Genomic DNA, 19,922 nt, shown 5'->3' with positions numbered 1-19,922 from the left:
TATGGCTAGTATACCACGGCTATGGGCTTGTTCTTAGGCACAACGCATAGCAGAGTGCCGGGACACAGCCCTTAGCTGTGGTATATTGGCCATATATCACAAACCCCTGAGGTTTCTTATTGCTGTTATAAACTGGTTACCAACAGTAATTAGAGCAATACAAATACACGTTTTGTCATACCTGTGCTATATGTTCTGATATACCACTGCTTTCAGCCAATCAGCATTCAGGGTAGAACCACCCAGTTTGTAATTGTGTATAGGACATGTATCCCAAAAATATAATTTAAAAAAGTACAGTCTTTAGGAAATGCTGTCATGAACCCACAAGCACTACACCTCACTGTAATGAGTTTATTTTAGTGGGTGTGGAGTTGGTCCTCTGAAGCGCCTAACAACATTTTTGATAAACCATTGAAGCCATATTCTTCCAGGCCAAATGAATGTATCATATTCTGATCTTGATTTTGGTAATTTTTTAAAACTTAAACCATTACATGAAGGAATAAATCAGTATGGTTTACAATACGAATACCTAAATGTTTAATGTAATAACCGATTTGACACGTATGAGCATAGTAGTCTTGTTATGCCTACAAATTCCGGCAAACAAGCATCACGCCCATTCTCTCAACTACGGTGTGATCTCAGCCAGCGGCAGCTGCGCAGCCTCAACAACACACTGCAGATCAGGGTATTCCGCGACTACGCGTATTTACTGGAGTTATTTATTTAATTGATGTTATATAATAGTAACTGACAAAGCACACACCCGTCCTCTACCGACAAAACGGACTCTAGCAATGCAGTAAGTAGGCCCATGTTTTTTTGTAAATAATTGTACAAATATTCAAGTATGGGTATGCCTGCTATTGTTTGGATTGTAGAAAATCTGTCGCCTATTCATTAACGTGTGACCGCCTTTTTGACCAAAGTATAGGCTAAAGGAAATGTATGATAATGACAACTGTTGGGTATAGAATACCTTTGACGAGGCTACTCATCCCTATACCGTCTCTGTTTGCGCGCTCGGACTTTTCGAATGTTCTGGAAATGAGGAAAAAGTCCGATGATATGCGTGTTTATTACAGAATAATTTGGCAATGCAAACTGGTCATTCACTTAGCCTCCGCAACATGACGAATCATACAATGTTATCAATGTCTCACGTAGAGGGATTTTTCTTGCGTTATTTGGACACGTTGAGCCGAGTTAACTGACTATTTCAGATATTTAATTCTGATGTAGCCCAGATAAAGTATCCAGAGAGATAGACTTCACTGTTTCTCTTTTTTCATTTATAAAAACGGATTCCTCTCGTTCTTTAAACAGTCATTTTTTCATTCGCGTGAAAGGATCATCTACTTTTCTAATTTGACCATTTTGGTGTTACAATGTAGCAGCCCTAATGTTATGGTTTGTCGTCATTATCCAACGCTTTCCAGTATTGCATGCTGACGTCAGAAACACACGGCTTGCGTTTTGCCAGCAGCTCTGTCGAAAGCGTGCGAGCTGTCAAGAGAACTCTGATTTACTGTAACCTTGATGATGCAGGCAGAGCGAAAGAATGTAACAATCTTAAACCATGCAAAGCCATCTTGGCCTTAGAGTGTGTGCTGTGTCCTATCTTATTGTGTGCACATGCCATCAATATGCCCCACCATGTCTTGGCACACAATGGCTGCTTTATTTATTTATTTTAACCATTTATTTAACTGCTTTTGTTGTAGCTATTCCTAAAGCTGTGCTTTTCTTGAGCTTGAAGGACTTGATACATAATGTAAAGAGCAGTCATATATCTAAGTTGAGCCTGTTATTGTTTGTGGGCAGACTTGGGAATGGTTTGCAGTTTAAATGTATGGGATTTGAAAGTAAAAATTGTCTGCAATGAATTGAAAGGCGGCCAGTGTCATTTTTGGTAAAACATTGCCACTAGGCTGATACTCTTAGCCAGGGTGTTCAACTAAATGGCTTCATAAGTGTCAAGTAATGTAAATCCAAACATCCATCTTAATATGAAGCTGTTATGAATGATACATAATGTTCTCTGCGGTAGGGATGAACTTCATGAAATCGGTCTTTGTTTCAGTTGTTCCTTCTGGTTCCACTTTTGCCTTTTACTTTAGTTTGTTTTCTTCTTTCTTTCTTCACAGCAGAGGCCCATTAAGAAACCTGCTGAAACAAACTGACCTGTGTACTCAATAGCAAGATATATTAAAGCTGCGACAGTGAGCAGACAAACACATAACTGGAGTGTCAGCATCAGGGCAGGTGGTGAAGAACTAGTAGAGTGGTAAGAAGAGCGACCTGGCCCGTGCCTCAGCCATGACAGACCCCAGCCTGACGTCCCCCTCAGAGGCCCCTCTGCGCTCCCCCCGGGCTGCACCCCTTTCCCTCTCCTTCCCCTTTTTGAGGGAGGGCAGCCGTGTGTGGGAAAGGGGAGCGCCACCCCAGCCCCGGTCACTGCCCAGCCCACTGCCCACCAAACGCAACCGCACCTATTCAGCGTAAGCATCTAGATATGCTGCTCATGAATGCGTTTCTGTATTATAATTGGTTTGATAGTGCATGTTTATTATCCTTCACTTTTATGACATTTATATATACATTCCTTAACTTCTTAGAGAAGAACTTATTTCCACAAGCAGTAGCAGAAGGGATATGGTGTGTTGATGTAATGTTTTGTTGAGAGTGGACATGATGCTCTCTCCCCTGTCTCTCATCAGCACGGTGCGGGCCACCTCAGGGCCAGCGTTTAAGGGCGTGTGCAAGAGCTTCTGCAGGTCACAAGGTCATGGCTTCATCCATCCCTCCAATGGCGGAGATGACATCTTTGTTCACATCTCGGAGTGAGTGGCCTTCATCACTACAAAAGCCTTCTTTAGCTTGGCAAATTGCTAAAATGAACAGAATGTCCTTTTGTTTTTATATTCTGTTCACAGCTTTCTATCTCAGAGCAGCAATGTAACATCAGTGTTCAGTGTCAGATAAAATGTGTCAAGGTTCAGAGCAAGAACTGACTGCATATTCATATTGTGCAGTAAATGAACATCTAAATCATTAATTCAATCTATTTCAGTATTGAGGGCGAGTATGTCCCAGTAGAAGGAGATGAGGTCACATACAAAGTCTCCCGGATCCCACCCAAAAACCTGAAGATCCAGGCCGTGGAGGTGAAGATTGTTCATCTGAACCCAGGGACGAAGCATGAGACCTGGTCTGGCCAGATCATCAGCCAGCTAGACGAGAGCTAGGCTTCAGCGCTGGCCTGTTTATCTACACTTGGCTACAGGGAGGGCTAGGGTGGGAGGTTGAGGGGTATGGCTAGGGCAGGCAGGGACGGCCAACTGGTGCTGGAGAGTCTGTCTAAATCAGGTGTGCTAGAGCTGGGCTGAAACAAAACTCTAGATACACTGACTGGCTCCTCAGGACACAAGTTGGCCATCCGTGAACTAGGATGTGGTTGGTACAGACTGGATTGATAAGTCATAAAAGCAAGTAAGGGAGGAGAATATGTTCAACCTGAAGGTACTGAAAATGGGTGAGGGAACAGAGCAGTGGTGGAGGAAATAGAATGAGAAATCCGACACCATTTTGAGGAGAAGCATTACTATTGGTATGAAATCAAAATGAGGTTGGCGAGAAAATAACTGACAAAGGTTTAGAGGTACAGAATTGGAAACGTCTGATTGAGAGAGCAATCGAGAAGGGAGGGAGAGATGTCATGTCAAAAAGCTTGGAAGAATGATTTATATTTTACTGTGAATGGAAAAGCCACTATTAATATTTGAGGTACACAACCATCTTTGTATTTATATATATTTATTTGATCGTTTTGAGGTTACTGGATTTACGTTTTGGGTATTGTAGTCAAACAAATGCACTTAAACTTGAACTTCCATTCTGAAATACTGCCGAGCCGACTACAACTCCTATTAGGCTTTATCATGTGGCAATATGTAGTCCTGTTTGCAAATTGTAACTCACCATGATGGTATGAGAAAATTACTGCAAGGTTTTTGAAACTATTTGAAACTTTTCTATTGTCTGAGAGACACTGTAACACACTGTCAATGGAATTGAAATACATTTTAATGTTTTTGTTTAAGTTTTGATATTATCATTTGATTGTTACTGAACCATTATTCATATTTGTTTCATGTCTGCCTATTATGTTTAGCATTTCTCCATATTTAGGAAATTTCTATGCATATTTATATCCTTCATTCTTACTGTTTTGGGTTGTTTTATTTCATATATTAGTTTTAGTTAAAATGCTAGGTTTTCCATTGGTCACAGTTCAGAGCATTTTCTGTTACACAAGCCACTGTGGCTATAGTTTACCCTCATTTCTATGTGAGCCTTGAAAGAGCACTAATAACATTTTATGATTCACAATTGTGATGGCTTATCTTTTTTAAATATTTATCTTTGGAGATAAGGGTGTATACATAGTATGTGACATTAGAATGCCATGCCTATGCGCCTTAGTTATAATTTCCATCTGTTGTACAAAAACAAACAAGTCACACTTGGCACAATGATATAAAATAATTTATTACAATGAACATAGTTCAAATGAATACAGTACTCAACAGTCACATGATGATTTCACAATTAGTGTATGTCGATCAAACTGTACAAGTGAATCCACTGGACCTTTGTCATTCAGGAAGGTCTAATGGCCTTTGGCAGAAGGGTGAAGACATCCAGATTATTATATTTGTAGCAGACGTCATTAACCTTTTAATAAAATTTGATTTGATACAACTAAAGGATGTGTACCTGTGAATACTGGGTAGGTAATGTAAAGGCTGTATAAGCCATCTGTGAGATCCATTTCTTATAGCGGTGCAGACTGAAGTAGCAGGAATCATTTATAAGTAATTGCATAGATGAGGTAAGACTTCTCCCTACAGTGTCTAAACACTTAGTACCTTTTTTTCTATCTAGATCCTAAAAGGGTTTTTCGGCCGGCTGTCCCCATTGAATAACCCTTTTTGGTTTCAGGTTGAACCCTTTCCAAAGAGGGTTCTACATCGAACCCAAAATAGTTCTAGCTGGAATAAAAAAAGGGTTCAACCTGGAACTGAAACCGGTTCTCCTATGAGGATAGCTGAAGAACCATTTTGTGTAGAACATCTACACCCCCCTTGGATTTCTTCACATGTTGTGTAACAAAGTGGAATTAAAATTGATTTAATTATAATATTATATTTTTTTGTCAACAATCTACACAAAATACTCTTAAAGTGGAAGAAAAGTGTTGAACATTTGTTTTTATATACCTTGATTAGATAAGTATTCACCCCCCTGAGTTAATACATGTTAGAAACACATTTGTCAGCGATTACAGCTTTGAGTCATCTTGGGTAAGTGTCATAAGAGCTTTGCATTATTCAAGCTCTGTCAAGGTGTTGGAGATCATGGCTAGATAGCAATTTTCAAGTCTTGCCATAGATTTCCAAGCAGCTTTAAGTCAACACTGTCTCCTTGGTAAGCTACTCCAGTGTATTTTTAGCTTTGTGTTGTAGGTTATTGTCCTGCTGACAGATGAATTCCTCTCTCAGAGTCTGATGTAAAGCAGACTGAAGCAGGTTTTCCTATAGGATTTTTCCTGTACTTAGCTCCATCCCATTGGTTTTCATCCTGAAAAACTCCCGCCTTTGCCGATGTCAAGCATACCCATACCATGAAGGCAATTACTCTGTGATGCGTTGGATTTGCCCCAAACATAAGGCTTTGCATTTAGGCCAAAAAATACGTTCATTTGCTGTGGTTTTTTTGCAGTATTACTTTCATGCCTTGTTTCATGTTTTGGAATATTTTTATTCTGTGTGTTTAAAAATTTTTTTTTTATCACTCTGTCATTTAGGTCATTATTTTGGAGTCACTACAATGTTGTTGATCCATCCTCAGTTTTCACCCATCTAAGCCACTGAACTCTGTAGTTGTTTTAAAATCCCCAATGGCCTAATGGTGACGTCCCTAAGCAGTTTCCTTCCTGTCCTGCAGCTCAGTTCAGAAGAACGACTGAATCTTTGATGTGTCTGGGTGGTTTAATGCATAATCCACAACTTAATTATTAACTTTACCGTGCTTAAAGATATATTCAATGTCTGATATGTTATTGTTATCCATCTACCAATCACTGGCCTTTATTTCTGAAGCTTTCGGGAAAAGCCCTGGGAGGACAGAGCAAGAGGTGGTCATACAAAAACATACCTAAACATATAATATCAACCCCCATTATTTCACACACAGTGAGTTAAGCCACATTTGACTTCTGAACTAATTTAGGCTTGCTAAACAAAGGGGGTGAATACTTAAGGAACAATTATATTTGAGTTATAATTTGTTTTTACATTTGTAAAAATCTTGACAAACAATTACAATTAAATCTATTCCAATCCCACTTTGTAACGCAACAAAATGTGAAACAAATTCAAGGGGGTGCAGATTTTCTATAGGCGATTCATCTGAAAGTGGACTGGCACAGAGCAAAACAACTCTCTCTCTCTCTCTCTCTCTCTCTCTCTCTCTCCTGTTTTGCTCCATTTTGTTCAAAGACAACACCAGTCACTTCCTACACTTACAAAGAAAACAAATGATCCAAAACCCAGTTAGTCAGATAACTGTATCAATATTAGTGCAAAACATAAGTGGGTATTTACATTATATACTCAAAATGTATAGAATTCTTCACATGATATTCACAAAAGAGGATTGTCTTACAGGAGGGCCTATAAGACATTATGGTTAATTTGATGTTACATACAAATACAGGGACACACTACAAAAACCATTGGGTTGATAGATGTTAAATAGTCAGATATTACATTAAAACCTTAGATAAATACTTAGTCATGATAAAAAAACTGAAAATATTAGTAAACTTCCTCACATTGTTTGAGCTACCATCCCTTTAAAAAAAGCAGATCTGTCCACATCTCAGCACTTTCCATGAGAGTCCAGTCAATGTGAATAACTGATGATCCCTTTATATGTCCAGTGCTAGTTAGAATAATATTATACGACGACAATGCATGGATTACTTAACAAATCTGTAGTGGTTTTACCTCCCATCTCCACCTCTTCTCCTTCAGGTGCTCTTAGTACCTGCCCTGAACAGCAGGGGGAGCCCAGGGGAAGCTGACTGTGAGAGTGCCTGCTGCATGATTTATCACGACTCATTGGCGGGAGCTTTGAAGAAAATCTCTCGACAGTGCCTGGCTGTGTCCTCTGGTGAGTATACTGTGAAACCAATGGTCCGTGGGTCGTTGAAGATCTCATAGTCGTTTCCCCCCTGAACAGAGAGGAATGTAGATACGGATTTAGAATCTACTTGTTCGCAAATAGGTTTGCACCGACTGCCCTTTTCACTCGTCGACCTCTTTCCTTCCTTGTCTCTTTATCTCTCTCTATGTCTCAGTAAAATAAGTTAAACACATAACCATAACAAAGCTCATGCAACATTGTTTCAGGCAGGGGTCAACTCCACTTAGATTGACAACAACAATGATCTCTGAACTTTAACCTTTAACATTCAACATTCAAGCCACAGCACAATCCTACTCTCATTGCTATCATTAGCCTCAGAGCATTCCCCACCACTGACACGTCCACAAGGTCCTCCCCTTCACTTACAGAAGACGTCTCGTTGCCAAAGAAGTAGATAGCGTCCAGGCCCTCCCCCTCCAGCACGTCCAGACAGAGCCTCTTGTCCCAGCCTTCAGGGAACACGTCAAAACTGATGAGACCGCCTGAATAGGGAGGCACAAAAGGGGGAATAATTCAGTCAAATTCAATTGATACATTACAATTTGACATCATGTTACTGAACCGAATATTAGCCCCCCCCCATCAAATACATCCTGTCATGTTTTAGTGATGATTATTAACGCACTACAACCAGCTCTCTCATGCCATGTCAGGGATATTGGTTGTGGTTGGTCAATGCACTGATTAGTGAGGATGCCCAATGCATGTAAAATAGGTGTGATATTTCCCCCATTACAGGAACAGCAGTTTCAAGATGTTTTTTCATCTGCAACTTCAACCGGTTAATGCTGCACATTTCTCTGCAACAGACTTGGAGCCCAACACATTCTCCCCTCGAAAAGCATGAAGGTTATTAAAAGCCCCAATCACTGTGCTCAGTTCAGCAAAACAGACTTATTTATGCCCTGTGCATCGACTGTGTGATGATGGCTTTGACATACAGTCTGTGTCCAGGGAGGACAGTCTTATTATTGGTGATTATTCACTACTTGGCTGACCTCCATGAGGTCCCTAACAGTATGTGAGCCATCAGGCTGCCCAATGAGGTCCCTAACAGTATGTGAGCCATCAGGCTGCCCCATGAGGTCCCTAACAGTACGTGACAGCCATCAGGCTGCCCCATGAGGTCCCTAACAGTATGTGACAGCCATCAGGCTGCCCCATGAGGTCCCTAACAGTACGTGACAGCCATCAGGCTGCCCCATGAGGTCCCTAACAGTACGTGACAGCCATCAGGCTGCCCCATGAGGTCCCTAACAGTATGTGACAGCCATCAGGCTGCCCCATGAGGTAGACTCAGTTCCACAAACACAGCCTGTGCCTGACTCCTTTCTTTTAAATCGCACTTTCCTTTTCATTCTACAACCAGAGCAGTTAGTCTTTAAATTGTGCTACATATTCAGGTCAACGAGCCGTGAATGTGCACGAAAAGCCCTCAGCAAAGTTTAAATTCTGCTTCTTGCCCATCCCCCCTGCCTTCAGATTCTACTTCATTACCCCCCAGTGTTTAAAGCAGCAATCATCAGTTGAAGCAATAACAAAGTGCCCTCCTCACCACTGTTTCAGTAGAAGGTGTGGCGATGGGACTGGAGAAATGTAAGCACTCACAAATTCAAAGGCAGAGCTATGAATGCAAGGACTGACCATCCATGTTATCAAAAGTACAACTTTAACCATGTTTTCAGGCTATACAGTGTTTGTTTACATTTACAAACTTTGGAGTAAAACTAGCTTATATTTTGTTTTCTGATTGGGTACGAGAGTTGAACTAAGATCATATGGCATTTATAAGTTATATTTAAAAAGAGTCAATGGTTACATATCATTAATTTATTAGTCCAGAAATGCATGTAGCAACTGCTGCTTGACCCTAAGGGAAAGCTCACAAATGCAACAGCTAGGGAGGTTTCAGCCAATCAGAGGGTGTATTGGCCACAAACGCCCACATCCTCAGCCCATCCCCCACACAGTTCCTTCCCTGCCCCTGGCCATGCACCATAAAGGTGAAAGAAAACAGAGCCAGGACAAAGGTGCCTGTATTTGAAGTGACGCTGCAATGTCGCCTTTTGAGCTGAGTGACACGGGCAAAAATCTATGGCGTAAGAACAGACAGTGCTGCATAGGCATAAACAGCATTGCATATGTGAAATGTGAACAAACCAAGGCAGGGTAGACGTGCAGATACAGACTGCAATGAGCAAACACATAAATCTTATCCACTAGCCTTCTCATTGGCTCGTTTTATCAGGCTCTGCGGCTGCAGTACAAACAGCCCTCCAACTGGCTCTGCTGCCAGTGCTATTAGCATCAGCTTCCACATCAGCAACCAGAAGGATTTCCAGTTAATATCAGCAATCAGAGGGATTCCCAGGGCAGTCACTCAGTTAGGGTGAAGTAAGGCCGTTAGGATGAAGTAAGGATGAATGTGTGTGTTTGTAACTACTGCTGCTACTGGCCCAAGGCTTTAACAGAGTGCCTTATGAAGACAGCAGCCTTATCTCCAGCTGTTTGTGCAGCTGCCTGAATTGTGTACAGTTTCACAGGCCATTAAGTAAGTCCCACACCTCGTTACAGTCAGCAAACACCTAGTCTGACTAACCAGAGAAAAACATCTCTGAACCTCAGAGAGTGGAGCAGGGGAGAGTAATGTTTAATGAAGTTGGACACAATGTGTCCAGGAGATTGACTACGCATGGCAGATCGTCTTTGTGAACTGGTAGATAGGAAACAACAGCAAGGAAAAGACAGCAAAGGAGCAAGTATATTAAAGTCATAACAGGGTTCTATCTGAGAGATAAATGAGTCTTCAAATATAGATATCACACCATGCACAGATGGCATACAAAATAATACTGAAATACAAGACTAGAGGTGCTAATAGTTACACTGATATTAATTCCCAGCTCACATCCTGTGGCAGTTGGTCTTACCTCTAGTAAATCGTAGACCCTTCCCAGCAAACTCCTCCTGCAGGGCCGCAACAAACTTCTCCCGGATTTTCTCTCTCTGTGAAGAGGTTAAGGAAAGGGGTCAGGCTTCAGGCCACTAAGGGTTAAGCCTCTCCACATCACCCATCCGACCACTAGACCCTCCATAATGTGTCTCTTCAGCCATCTTGAAAGTTCAGCATTGTTTTGACTTGTTTACTCTCTTCCTCTTTTAATAGGAGCCAACATAACAGTATAAGAGAAAATCATGCCTGCTTGCACTGTGCAGTGATTTGAGGTTATAAGAGGTTGAAAGTATGACTCAATCAATAACACGTGCTTTGTTTGTTTACTATTCATTTTAAAAAGTTGAGATGTTTAGATGTTTTCCTTAGAAGATAATGACTGCTGTTTGTATCATTATTTATGCACTCTTATACTGTGTAATACCTTGTCAATTTCAGAGAATTCGAGTCGCTCCTCAAGTGTGCAGCTCCGGCCAATGGGGGAGATGTTCAGCATTCCGTTGCGGAATTCGATAAAGGTGCCCCTGAGGGCAGAATAAGGCATTCATCTGTAAGAAGATACTTTAGACTGGCTTTGTTGCCAACCATCATACAAAAATTCTAGAGATTCTAGCGTTAAAGTCAGAATTGGACTTAAGGAAATAAGTATTTCCACCCAGATACAGATCAATCCCTCTGTCTTAGTCTCTCCCTTAGGAACGCTGACAGAGCCACCATTAGAAGTTAATGAGAAACCCCACGCTTGCTCCGGAAATGTACATGAGAACTATTGCACATTTCTCCCGAACAATATGGGAGAAATGGGACTCTTTTGCTTACATTTCAGGACTGTTCTCTTGGTACTTAACCATGCCTCTGGACTGTTCTCTTGGTACTTAACCATGCCCCTGGACTGTTCTCTTGGTACTTAACCATGCCTCTGGACTGTTCTCTTGGTACTTAACCATGCCTCTGGACTGTTCTCTTGGTACTTAACCATGCCTCTGGACTGTTCTCTTGGTACTTAACCATGCCTCTGGACTGTTCTCTTGGTACTTAACCATGCCTCTGGACTGTTCTCTTGGTACTTAACCATGCCTCTGGACTGTTCTCTTGGTACTTAACCATGCCTCTGGACTGTTCTCTTGGTACTTAACCATGCCTCTGGACTGTTCTCTTGGTACTTAACCATGCCTCTGGACTGTTCTCTTGGTACTTAACCATGCCTCTGGACTGTTCTCTTGGTACTTAACCATGCCTCTGGACTGTTCTCTTGGTACTTAACCATGCCTCTGGACTGTTCTCTTGGTACTTAACCATGCCTCTGGACTTTACACATCTCCTGAAATATGTGGTGTGACTCTGGATTCTCCTTCAAGTGCTGTCTGTCAAACCTAATGTTGTAACACTCGATCTAGACCTGCCATTATCTTGCTGCTTCTTTTGTCTGGAAATGTCCAGTCTAACCCAGGTCCTGACATTCTTACCCCTGCCGAATTAAGTAGTCAGAGTGGCCTGAAGTTTTTGCATCTAAAAATGTAAGAAGTCTTCTGCCAAAGCTTGATTTTGTGAATATATGGATAAAAACTGCCGACCCGGATGTATTTATGCTTTCTGAAACCTGGCTTTAAAAAAATCTATTACAGACAAAAATATTGGCATAAATGGTTACATTGTTTTTCGTATAGATCGAAAATCTAAGGGTGGTGGTGTTGCTGTATATGTAAAAGACAAGTTCTCGGTGGTCGTTCTGACCTCTGTTACTAAACCTAAGCAATTTGAATATTTTTCTTTGAACCTAAACCTTTAAATAGTGCCGTATCTTGGTGTTATAGACCTCCATCTGCTACTGTGGGCTCTCTGGATTGTATTTTAAAATTGTTATCACAGAGTTTGTCCTGATGGGTTATCTGAATCAGGACTGGCTAACATCTAGCTCTGATCAATACCTACAACCTCACTCAGATTGTCAAAAGTGTAACTAGGTTGAATATAAAATATCCTCTGCAATCCTCTTTGATTGATTTAAATCTTAACCAATAGTCCTCATCGTTTTAATGCTTCTGGTATTTTTGCAAATGACATAAGTGATCACTGTGCTATTGCCTGTGTGAGAGATGGTAAAATTCCTAAGAAATCTCCACGTGTTATTACGAAAAGAAACTGGAAGCGGTTTGACATTCAAGTTTTTTTTACATGATGTATCTAGCATTGAATGGAATAGAATGGAATTAATCCCTGATGTTGAACTAGCCTTTTCTTACTTCCACAATACATTCCAGGATGTATGCAATAGGCCCCTTTAAAAACAATTCATGAATAAGGGCAGAGAAAACCCTTGGTTTACTAAGGAACTTACAAAAATCATAAGGGAACGAAATGCAAAAGCAAGAGGGACTGGTTTGGCAGATGATTGGATGGCCTTTAAACATCTTCGAAATATGGGTGTGGCTATGATTTGTAAGTTGAAAGCAGACCACTACCTGAAATCTACTTCACAAAATGTAAATAATCCATACAAATGTTGGAGTGCAGAAAAGATACACAGCTTCCTAAAAAATTGTTGGTCGACACACAGATTGTAACTCGGAGAACCTCCATTCTGAAAGCCTTGAACCAGCATTTTCTAGATGCAGGCAGTTTATTTCTAAAGGTCAAAGGTATAATTGAGCCCCCTATAGATTTACCTGACACCCCTGTGCACTCCTTCACCAGGTTCTCCTTTTCATCCTTCTCCGTTTCAAAAGTGTGTAAAGCCCTGAAAGAAATTGATTTGATAAATCCCCTGGCCCTGATGAACTAGACCATCGCCTCCTACACCTAGCCGCAGACATCATTGCTCCCCCTTAACATGTATTTTAACCTTACGCTTGATGTTAAGGAAATCCCCAAGTTATGGAAATCTGCGTTTGTACTGCCTCTCCTGAAAGGTGGAGATCCCTCGCTACTTGACAACTATCGACCCATATCAAAATTGTCTGTACTGTCAAAGGTACTGGAGTCCTTAGTTAGTTGGCAGCTAAAGACCTACTTCCAAGAAAACAACATCTTAAATGGAATGCAATCAGGTTTTAGGTCTGGCCACAGCAGTTTCAGCAACATTGAAGGTTTTAAATTACATCCACTGTGCTCTTGATAAGAAGTTACATTGTGTGTCTGTTTTTATTGATTTGTCGAAGGCGTTTGACACCGTGGACCATGCTGTGTTAGTGCAAAGTTTAAATGTTGTGGAATTACTGGTCATGCTCTAGATTGGTTTATAAATTACCTATCAAATCGTACACAATGTGTAATGGTGGAAGGTTGTAAATCTGAGTCCATAGAGATGTGCTCAGGTGTTCCACAAGGTTCTATTTTTGGCTCACTCACTGTTGTTCATTTTTTATATAACCAACATTGGGGATTTTATTGAAAGAGCAGATGTTCATTTTTATGCAGATTATACTGTTCTTTATCCAAGTGGGAGTATGATTTAAAGCTAATTCTAAATTTGGGTAAAACAAAATGCATGGTATTTTCAAATGCCAGGCATGTTACAAGTCATGTCATTGCTACATTGGCTGGACATACTATAGAGCAAGTTAAAGTGTACACATATTTGGGTGTGTGGGTTGATGATAAGCTGAGCTTCATTGTGCATGTGGAGAACTTGATAAGGAAGCTCAAGCTGAAAATAGGATTTTATTACCGGCATAAGGCTTGTTTTTCTTTTGAGGCCAGGAAGGAGCTGGTACGATGTACATTACTGTCAGTTTTAGATTTTAGTGATGTTATATATATATATATATATATATATATTCAGGCCTCAGCCACTACCCTGAGAGCACTTGATTCAGTGTATCATGCAGCCCTCAGGTTAATTTCAAATCAGAAATGTCTAACACATCATTGTGATCTCTACAGCGCTGTTGGCTGGTCGTCATTGACCTTGCGTAGGCTTAAACACTGGTATACACTGATTTATAAGGCCATATTGGGTAAAATGCCATTTTATCTCCGTTCTTTTTTAGTCAGGTCAGTAAATAAATATAAATTACGGTCCCATTCTGATTTGCTTCTAACAGTACCAAAAATTAGAACAGGTCACGGTAGAAATAGTTTGAGTTACTTAGCACCGTGGTCCTGGAATTCTCTCCTGAACATTTTAAAATGTGATTATCTAGTTCCGTTGGTGAACTTTAAACACTTGATCGATGTATATATCATAGAAGAGTGTAATTGTTTGTAGGCCAGCTGTTTTTAGTCAAGATGTTTGTTTTTAATGTAATATGTAATTGTTGTACTGTATGTGTGTTTATAGTTTTGTCTGAAACGTTGTTCCCCCTGCTGCTATTGGACCAGGTCTTTCTTGGAAAAGAGATATTATCTCAATGAGAAAAAACCTGTATAAATAAAGGTAAAATAATAAATTCCTTTCTCCAATGCCTACAGCTGTGATAGACAGGTTTTCGTGGCCACGGGGCCTCTGAATGACTAGGATGGAAAAGGAGCTGAAAGGAAAAGGAGCTGAAAGTAGGTCAGAGGGAGGGAGTCTCACCTTTTCTTGGGCAGCTTGATCAGCCCCATGTAGCTGAGACAGAAGTTAATGAGGTCCTGCAGTAGTTCCTCTCCCAACTGGTTCTGGATGGCCTGTAGGACAGAGGACATAGTTCAAATATTTGAACTGTCTTTTCTTATTAACACAGTGCAATTCTCTTAAAGGCCCGATCATAACTTTCCCTTCCAATCTTCTTAGCTGAATACAGTTTACAAGAAAAAAGGTTGTCCCTGCATGTTGTTTACATGGAATCAGGTTTAAATAGCTTGTTAGTGAGCGAAAATATATTTTACTCCTTCCCTCACCTCAGTCACACCCACCTGTTTGGAAAGGAGCTTCCCGTCTTTGTACTGCACCGTGCCATTCTCAGCAAACACATAGTCAAACTTCTGTATCACTATAAGAGAAAAAGAGGACAATTAGGTAAAAGTGTGTTACTGTGAAAACATTCATAGTAAATAGATAACACAAGCTACCAGCACAGGGCCTAAAAAAATCCTCCCCCAACTGGAACACAGGCATGTTGTACCTGGTGCAGCGGGATTATTGGTCATTGCAGATTACCACCTATGTAACACTACCTGGAACAGTCCAGTTTAATCTCTGTCCTGTACATTCACTGTACACATATCTCACATGGCTAGAGTATCAAAGTACAGATCATCTCAATCGGTCTTGCATAATGCAGTCTGGGGATGATCAGGATGGAGAACTGTTGATGCAGAAATGCACTGAAAACAAAGCCTTGAATGCACTAGTAGCACTCCCACTCATAATTACTCTATCGTTCATTGTTTTACTTTTGTTGCTGCTCTGAGTGATAACTGTCAGTTGTCAGTGTATTGGTGGCCAGTCTCCACTGCTGTGTGTAAACTCCACCACAGGGTCAGTGTGTCAAGGTAACACAGGTACATGAGCAAACATGTAACTCCACCTGGGTCCATGTGCGACCCGGAGCGGAGACATCAGTTATGATGTAGCTGCTTTCGTCTATGTCTGTTATTTATGGACTGATGTCAAATGAGAGTAGGCTGCCAACGTGAAAGCCCCAAAACTGTCTCTCTGGTCTCCCTTATTTCCCTGAAATAATTTCATTACCACGAAAGCAACATCCTTTTGGGGTTTGCAAACCCTGTGAGAGAAAGGCAATGATGTGGGTTTGAGGGTGAATATGTGAGACTGAAATGAGACCAAAGTGAGTATGAGGAGCGCTCACCTTCATCTCCCTCACCCAGCTGCTCTGCGATCTTTGAGTAGTCTGATCCACCCACTATGCCGATCTTCACTTTCCTGCGCAGAGACTGGAAAAACTCATCCAGCGTAGGGTCAATTTTCTGCAGGATGTAAGCACACATGCATGACGCGTACACACAACAAGCGCACACACACACACACACAGTACCTGTTTGTGTTGTCTATCATTGAAAACACAGTTTTAGGGACTCATAATATAAACTGTGACAAGACAGGCATTTACAGTCCTGAAAACAGCTTTTGTTGTCTGACCACAAAGCAGGAGAATGCTTTTGTTTTTGAGGTTAGGTAGCATAGACAGAGTGAGATAGGCATCTGTCTCTGAAGGAGGAGCAACTTTGATAGTGGTTTATTCATCCTCTTCAGAATTAATCCTATTAAACCAGCTTTCCATCTTGCCAGAGAGACTTGGGCAGATGGATCAGGCAGGGACCTCTTCATGTTCACATGAGGAAACTGCATTACATAATATAAGGGCAGTGGGTTTATTCTGCACACTTATGTCTCTGTGACCGACCAGCGGCTGCTGAACTGGGCACTGCCTACACGACGGTCATTGAATGTTTCTATACATCACCAGTCCAGACACTGAGACAAGAATACAGATAGACAAAAAAAATATCATATTGTAGGCTGTTACAACAAAGACATCATCTTGTGATGATGGGCAGAGATAAGAGAGATAATCAACTTTATCATCCTGTTTAATATAATTATTTGAAGACATGGAGAAGTGCCTATTTTCACACATGACAATTGCAAAGACATTCATTGGATGCAGCGTTGTGCAACCGAGTCAACCATTTATCAACATATGAATGAGTCATTTTTGTTCAACTACTGAAATCATTATGAAAAGCACTAGAGAGCCGTTTCACTGATTATTAATTGATTATCTTGCATTTCAAGTCCGAGGGTCAAAAGAGGCTAAGGACATAACTAATAGGCTACCCCCATTATGAATGTCAACATCCTTGATCAAAGTAGTCCGAGTTTTTAGGGTAGGATGTGACTCTTTACCCCATGTTCCCAATTTAAGTTGTTTACTATCAGTTATCTGTCAGTTAAAGTTCCAATGCAGCTGTTGTTATCTCAAAATCTGGGTAAAAATTAAGTACCTTAATTGTCAAAAAAGAAACAAAAAACAGCTTCAGAGCAAAGAGCAAGTTCTCGAGCAAGAATTTTGCTAGGACTGTCTGAGAGTGGTCTGAGTGGGGAGGGGAAAACGAAAAATGGTGCTGTTATTGGCAGAAAGGTTTGTAAGTACCTTTCTCATTGGTCTATTAACTCATTTCCTGCCTTGTGATATCACCAGGCATGCCAAAACTCCATCCCACCAAAACAGGTTGAAATTCAAACAGCTGTCTTTTCAAACAGCTCTTACACTAAAGGGCATGATTATAATTTTCACAATTTCACAGTATTATTCCAACCTAATAGTGTGGCAATATATATAGAAAACACTGTGCTTTTAAGAATCGGCGCGAACAGTTGCAAGGTAATTGATACTTCATATGGACGGACTTGAAACTTCCAGGAAACAGCAGTTATAGGGTAATTTGAATAAGCATAAGCAGTGTAACAGTGGTCTAGGGTTGACCATCACCAGGATGCTATATGAAACTTGACATCATACGTGTTGTGCAAGTAGGCAACAGTAGCCTACAGTCGTGTTCTCGTACGGACGGTGGACATGACGTTCTTCCAAATTAATTATATCTCTGCTGCATGGGGCGCGCGCTACTTTTAGTGAAATACAAACTTCAGATGCAACGTTGGCGGACGACTGCATTTGTATGCTACAACCACGGGATTAAATCATATATGAAAGCAAGAACTTGGAAGGACAGAAAATGATACTGTTTGCCTACATTATCAGGAAGTATATCGACAGAAAATAGTAAATCATTACATAGCGTGCAGGAACATTCCAGACCTTGCAGCAGATAAGACATTGACATTATTGCAACAGTTTTGCTATATCAAGATGGCACGGCAATTGGCAAAGCGCCGTATAATTCTTTAAAAATAGAAAGCCTTGACAAGTTCGACAGCAACATTAGAGGAAAGAAAATGACAAACACAATACAATGGGATAATGAAAAACGTTATTTAGCCTACCTCTCTCGGTGGGGTAAGAGTGCCGTCCACGTCAAATAAACACAGAATAGTCCTTTTTGAAGAACCGTTTGATTCATCCATTTCTTATTTTTCAATGATAGTGTTACGAATGTGTAATTAATGATAATGTTACTAATATGTAAGAAATATTCTGGGTAAGAGTGACGATTTTCTGATCTAGCCTCTTATGCAAAACAAAGACTACTGTATAGGCTACAATACAGTACACAAATGTATTGCCTACCACTAGTTGGATTAATAATTTATGCCACGCGGTCTAGTAGATAACGACAAACCATATCCAATAGTTGTTGAACTGTAGCTTATCCTCAGACTGAAGAATAGTTCTGCCACCGTTTTCGATCGAATTCAGAGAATCATCACGTGCAGCTCGACACGTCTCAGGTTTATTTTGCACCAGTGTATTGACTCTCGTAAACTACATGCAAACAGCCAATCGCAGCTTCTATGTTTGATGACGCGAGGTGGGCGTTGCCAAAGATATATAAACATAGAAGTCCATCGCCCCCCATGTCAAATCAAGACTGATTAACACCCATCTCAACAGTCATTCGACCATTCACCTAGAGGGGAGGACAGTGCTCAGACTGTGCCTAGATATGTACAATGTAGGCATCGTATAATAAATTCACAGCCCAAGCAATGGAATGATTCCTTACTGCATGTCAGGCCAGCCAGGGCATTAATCGGGTCAGCCACGGCAATGAGAAATGTATGATGAATAACGTTTAGGTGATAGATCCATCAAGTGTTGCTTTAATTACCTCTGTAAAATGTCAAATAGATCCAACTTCCAAGATACACACTCACACTTGGCTCCGTCTGGATAGTGTTGTTGTGCAGGATCACCAGGACGTTTGTGTGTGGTCGCTTTTATTATCAGTAAATTAGTTGCCCACAAGAGGGCAGGCTAAAACAATATACATGCCTGTGCACTATGGAAGCCAAATAGCATAGTGCAGAACAGCTATATCCCGAAGGAGGTTCTGAGAGCTGTTAGATAGATTTGTCTGTTAAGGGTATCTGGTATCTGTTTACATGAAGACATGATGATAGTCCTGGTCCCTATTAGCACAGACGGCCATTTGTTCTGCATCACTCCTTAATAAACAGTCCATATTTTGATATTCTAACATCATAAATGGACATGAAAACCATGCATTTCAAATAGATTTCGAATATATTTCTTATTGTTGCATTGTCGAGAAGGAACCTACAAGTACGCATTTCGTTGGACCACGTGTATCCTGTACATACGACTAATAGAACTTGCAACTAAATCAATTAAAACTCATGTTGTGTGTCTTTTATCCTTCTACCAGTTATCTACCAGTTATCTTGGTATACCCTTGCTCTATATTTAGCTGGTACGCACAAGGCACCTTCATCTAGGTATCAATATCAGAGGCATATTTTATAGAATTCGATGGTTTTGTATAACCTCATTCACCACTTTCAAGAGAATGGCTACATAATCATGAACACAATAAGACTAACAGCACCGGTCGGGATAGGTTTTTTATTAATAGGCCCATCACTAGACTATGCTAAGGAGATACTAGGTATAAGGGCCATCTGATCAATTCACAAAGGGTTGTCCATTAACCAACATTTAAGACTAGGTTAGGTAGACTTTGTTTTTTTGTGTCTTTTTTAGTCAAAAAGATTGATGTAAATGTGATTAATGGACAAAGAACTGAGGTCAGAAATGGAGATCATACAATGCTGAATTGCAGCAGGTTTTATTTTATTTGATTTCACTTTTATTTAACCAGG

At 40.6% G+C, this 19,922-nt stretch overlaps 2 protein-coding genes across 5 annotated transcripts; one reads left to right on the top strand and one right to left on the bottom strand.

The window, feature by feature from the left end:
* Positions 1-36: 36 nt before the first annotated feature.
* Positions 37-5,883, top strand: LOC124000857 (cold shock domain-containing protein C2-like). Its single transcript, XM_046307531.1, has 4 exons — positions 37-808; positions 2,154-2,507; positions 2,727-2,849; positions 3,080-5,883. Exons 2-4 carry the CDS (start codon positions 2,326-2,328, stop codon positions 3,252-3,254), a joined length of 480 nt encoding a protein of 159 aa, XP_046163487.1. The 5' UTR covers positions 37-808; positions 2,154-2,325; the 3' UTR covers positions 3,255-5,883.
* Positions 4,537-18,546, bottom strand: LOC124000854 (phosphomannomutase 1-like). Of its 4 annotated transcripts, none has more exons than XM_046307523.1 (8): positions 18,126-18,546; positions 15,967-16,084; positions 15,056-15,147; positions 14,751-14,842; positions 10,659-10,758; positions 10,212-10,287; positions 7,648-7,763; positions 4,537-7,306 (listed from the first exon to the last, which is right to left on the bottom strand). In XM_046307523.1, the coding sequence occupies exons 1-8, from the start codon at positions 18,204-18,206 to the stop codon at positions 7,184-7,186; spliced, it is 798 nt and encodes a 265-aa protein (XP_046163479.1). In that variant the 5' UTR covers positions 18,207-18,546; the 3' UTR covers positions 4,537-7,183. The 4 variants fall into 4 exon arrangements, with proteins under 4 accessions (XP_046163479.1, XP_046163480.1, XP_046163481.1 ...); XM_046307524.1 differs by having other exon boundaries at positions 15,071-15,147; XM_046307525.1 differs by lacking the exons at positions 4,537-7,306; positions 7,648-7,763; positions 10,212-10,287; positions 10,659-10,758 and adding an exon at positions 10,774-12,971.
* Between the last annotated feature and the right edge of the window lie 1,376 nt (positions 18,547-19,922).

The sequence above is a fragment of the Oncorhynchus gorbuscha genome, linkage group LG16, assembly GCF_021184085.1.
Source record: "Oncorhynchus gorbuscha isolate QuinsamMale2020 ecotype Even-year linkage group LG16, OgorEven_v1.0, whole genome shotgun sequence".
Taxonomy (NCBI): Eukaryota; Metazoa; Chordata; class Actinopteri; order Salmoniformes; family Salmonidae; genus Oncorhynchus; species Oncorhynchus gorbuscha.
This window is presented reverse-complemented; position numbering and strand designations above follow the sequence as displayed.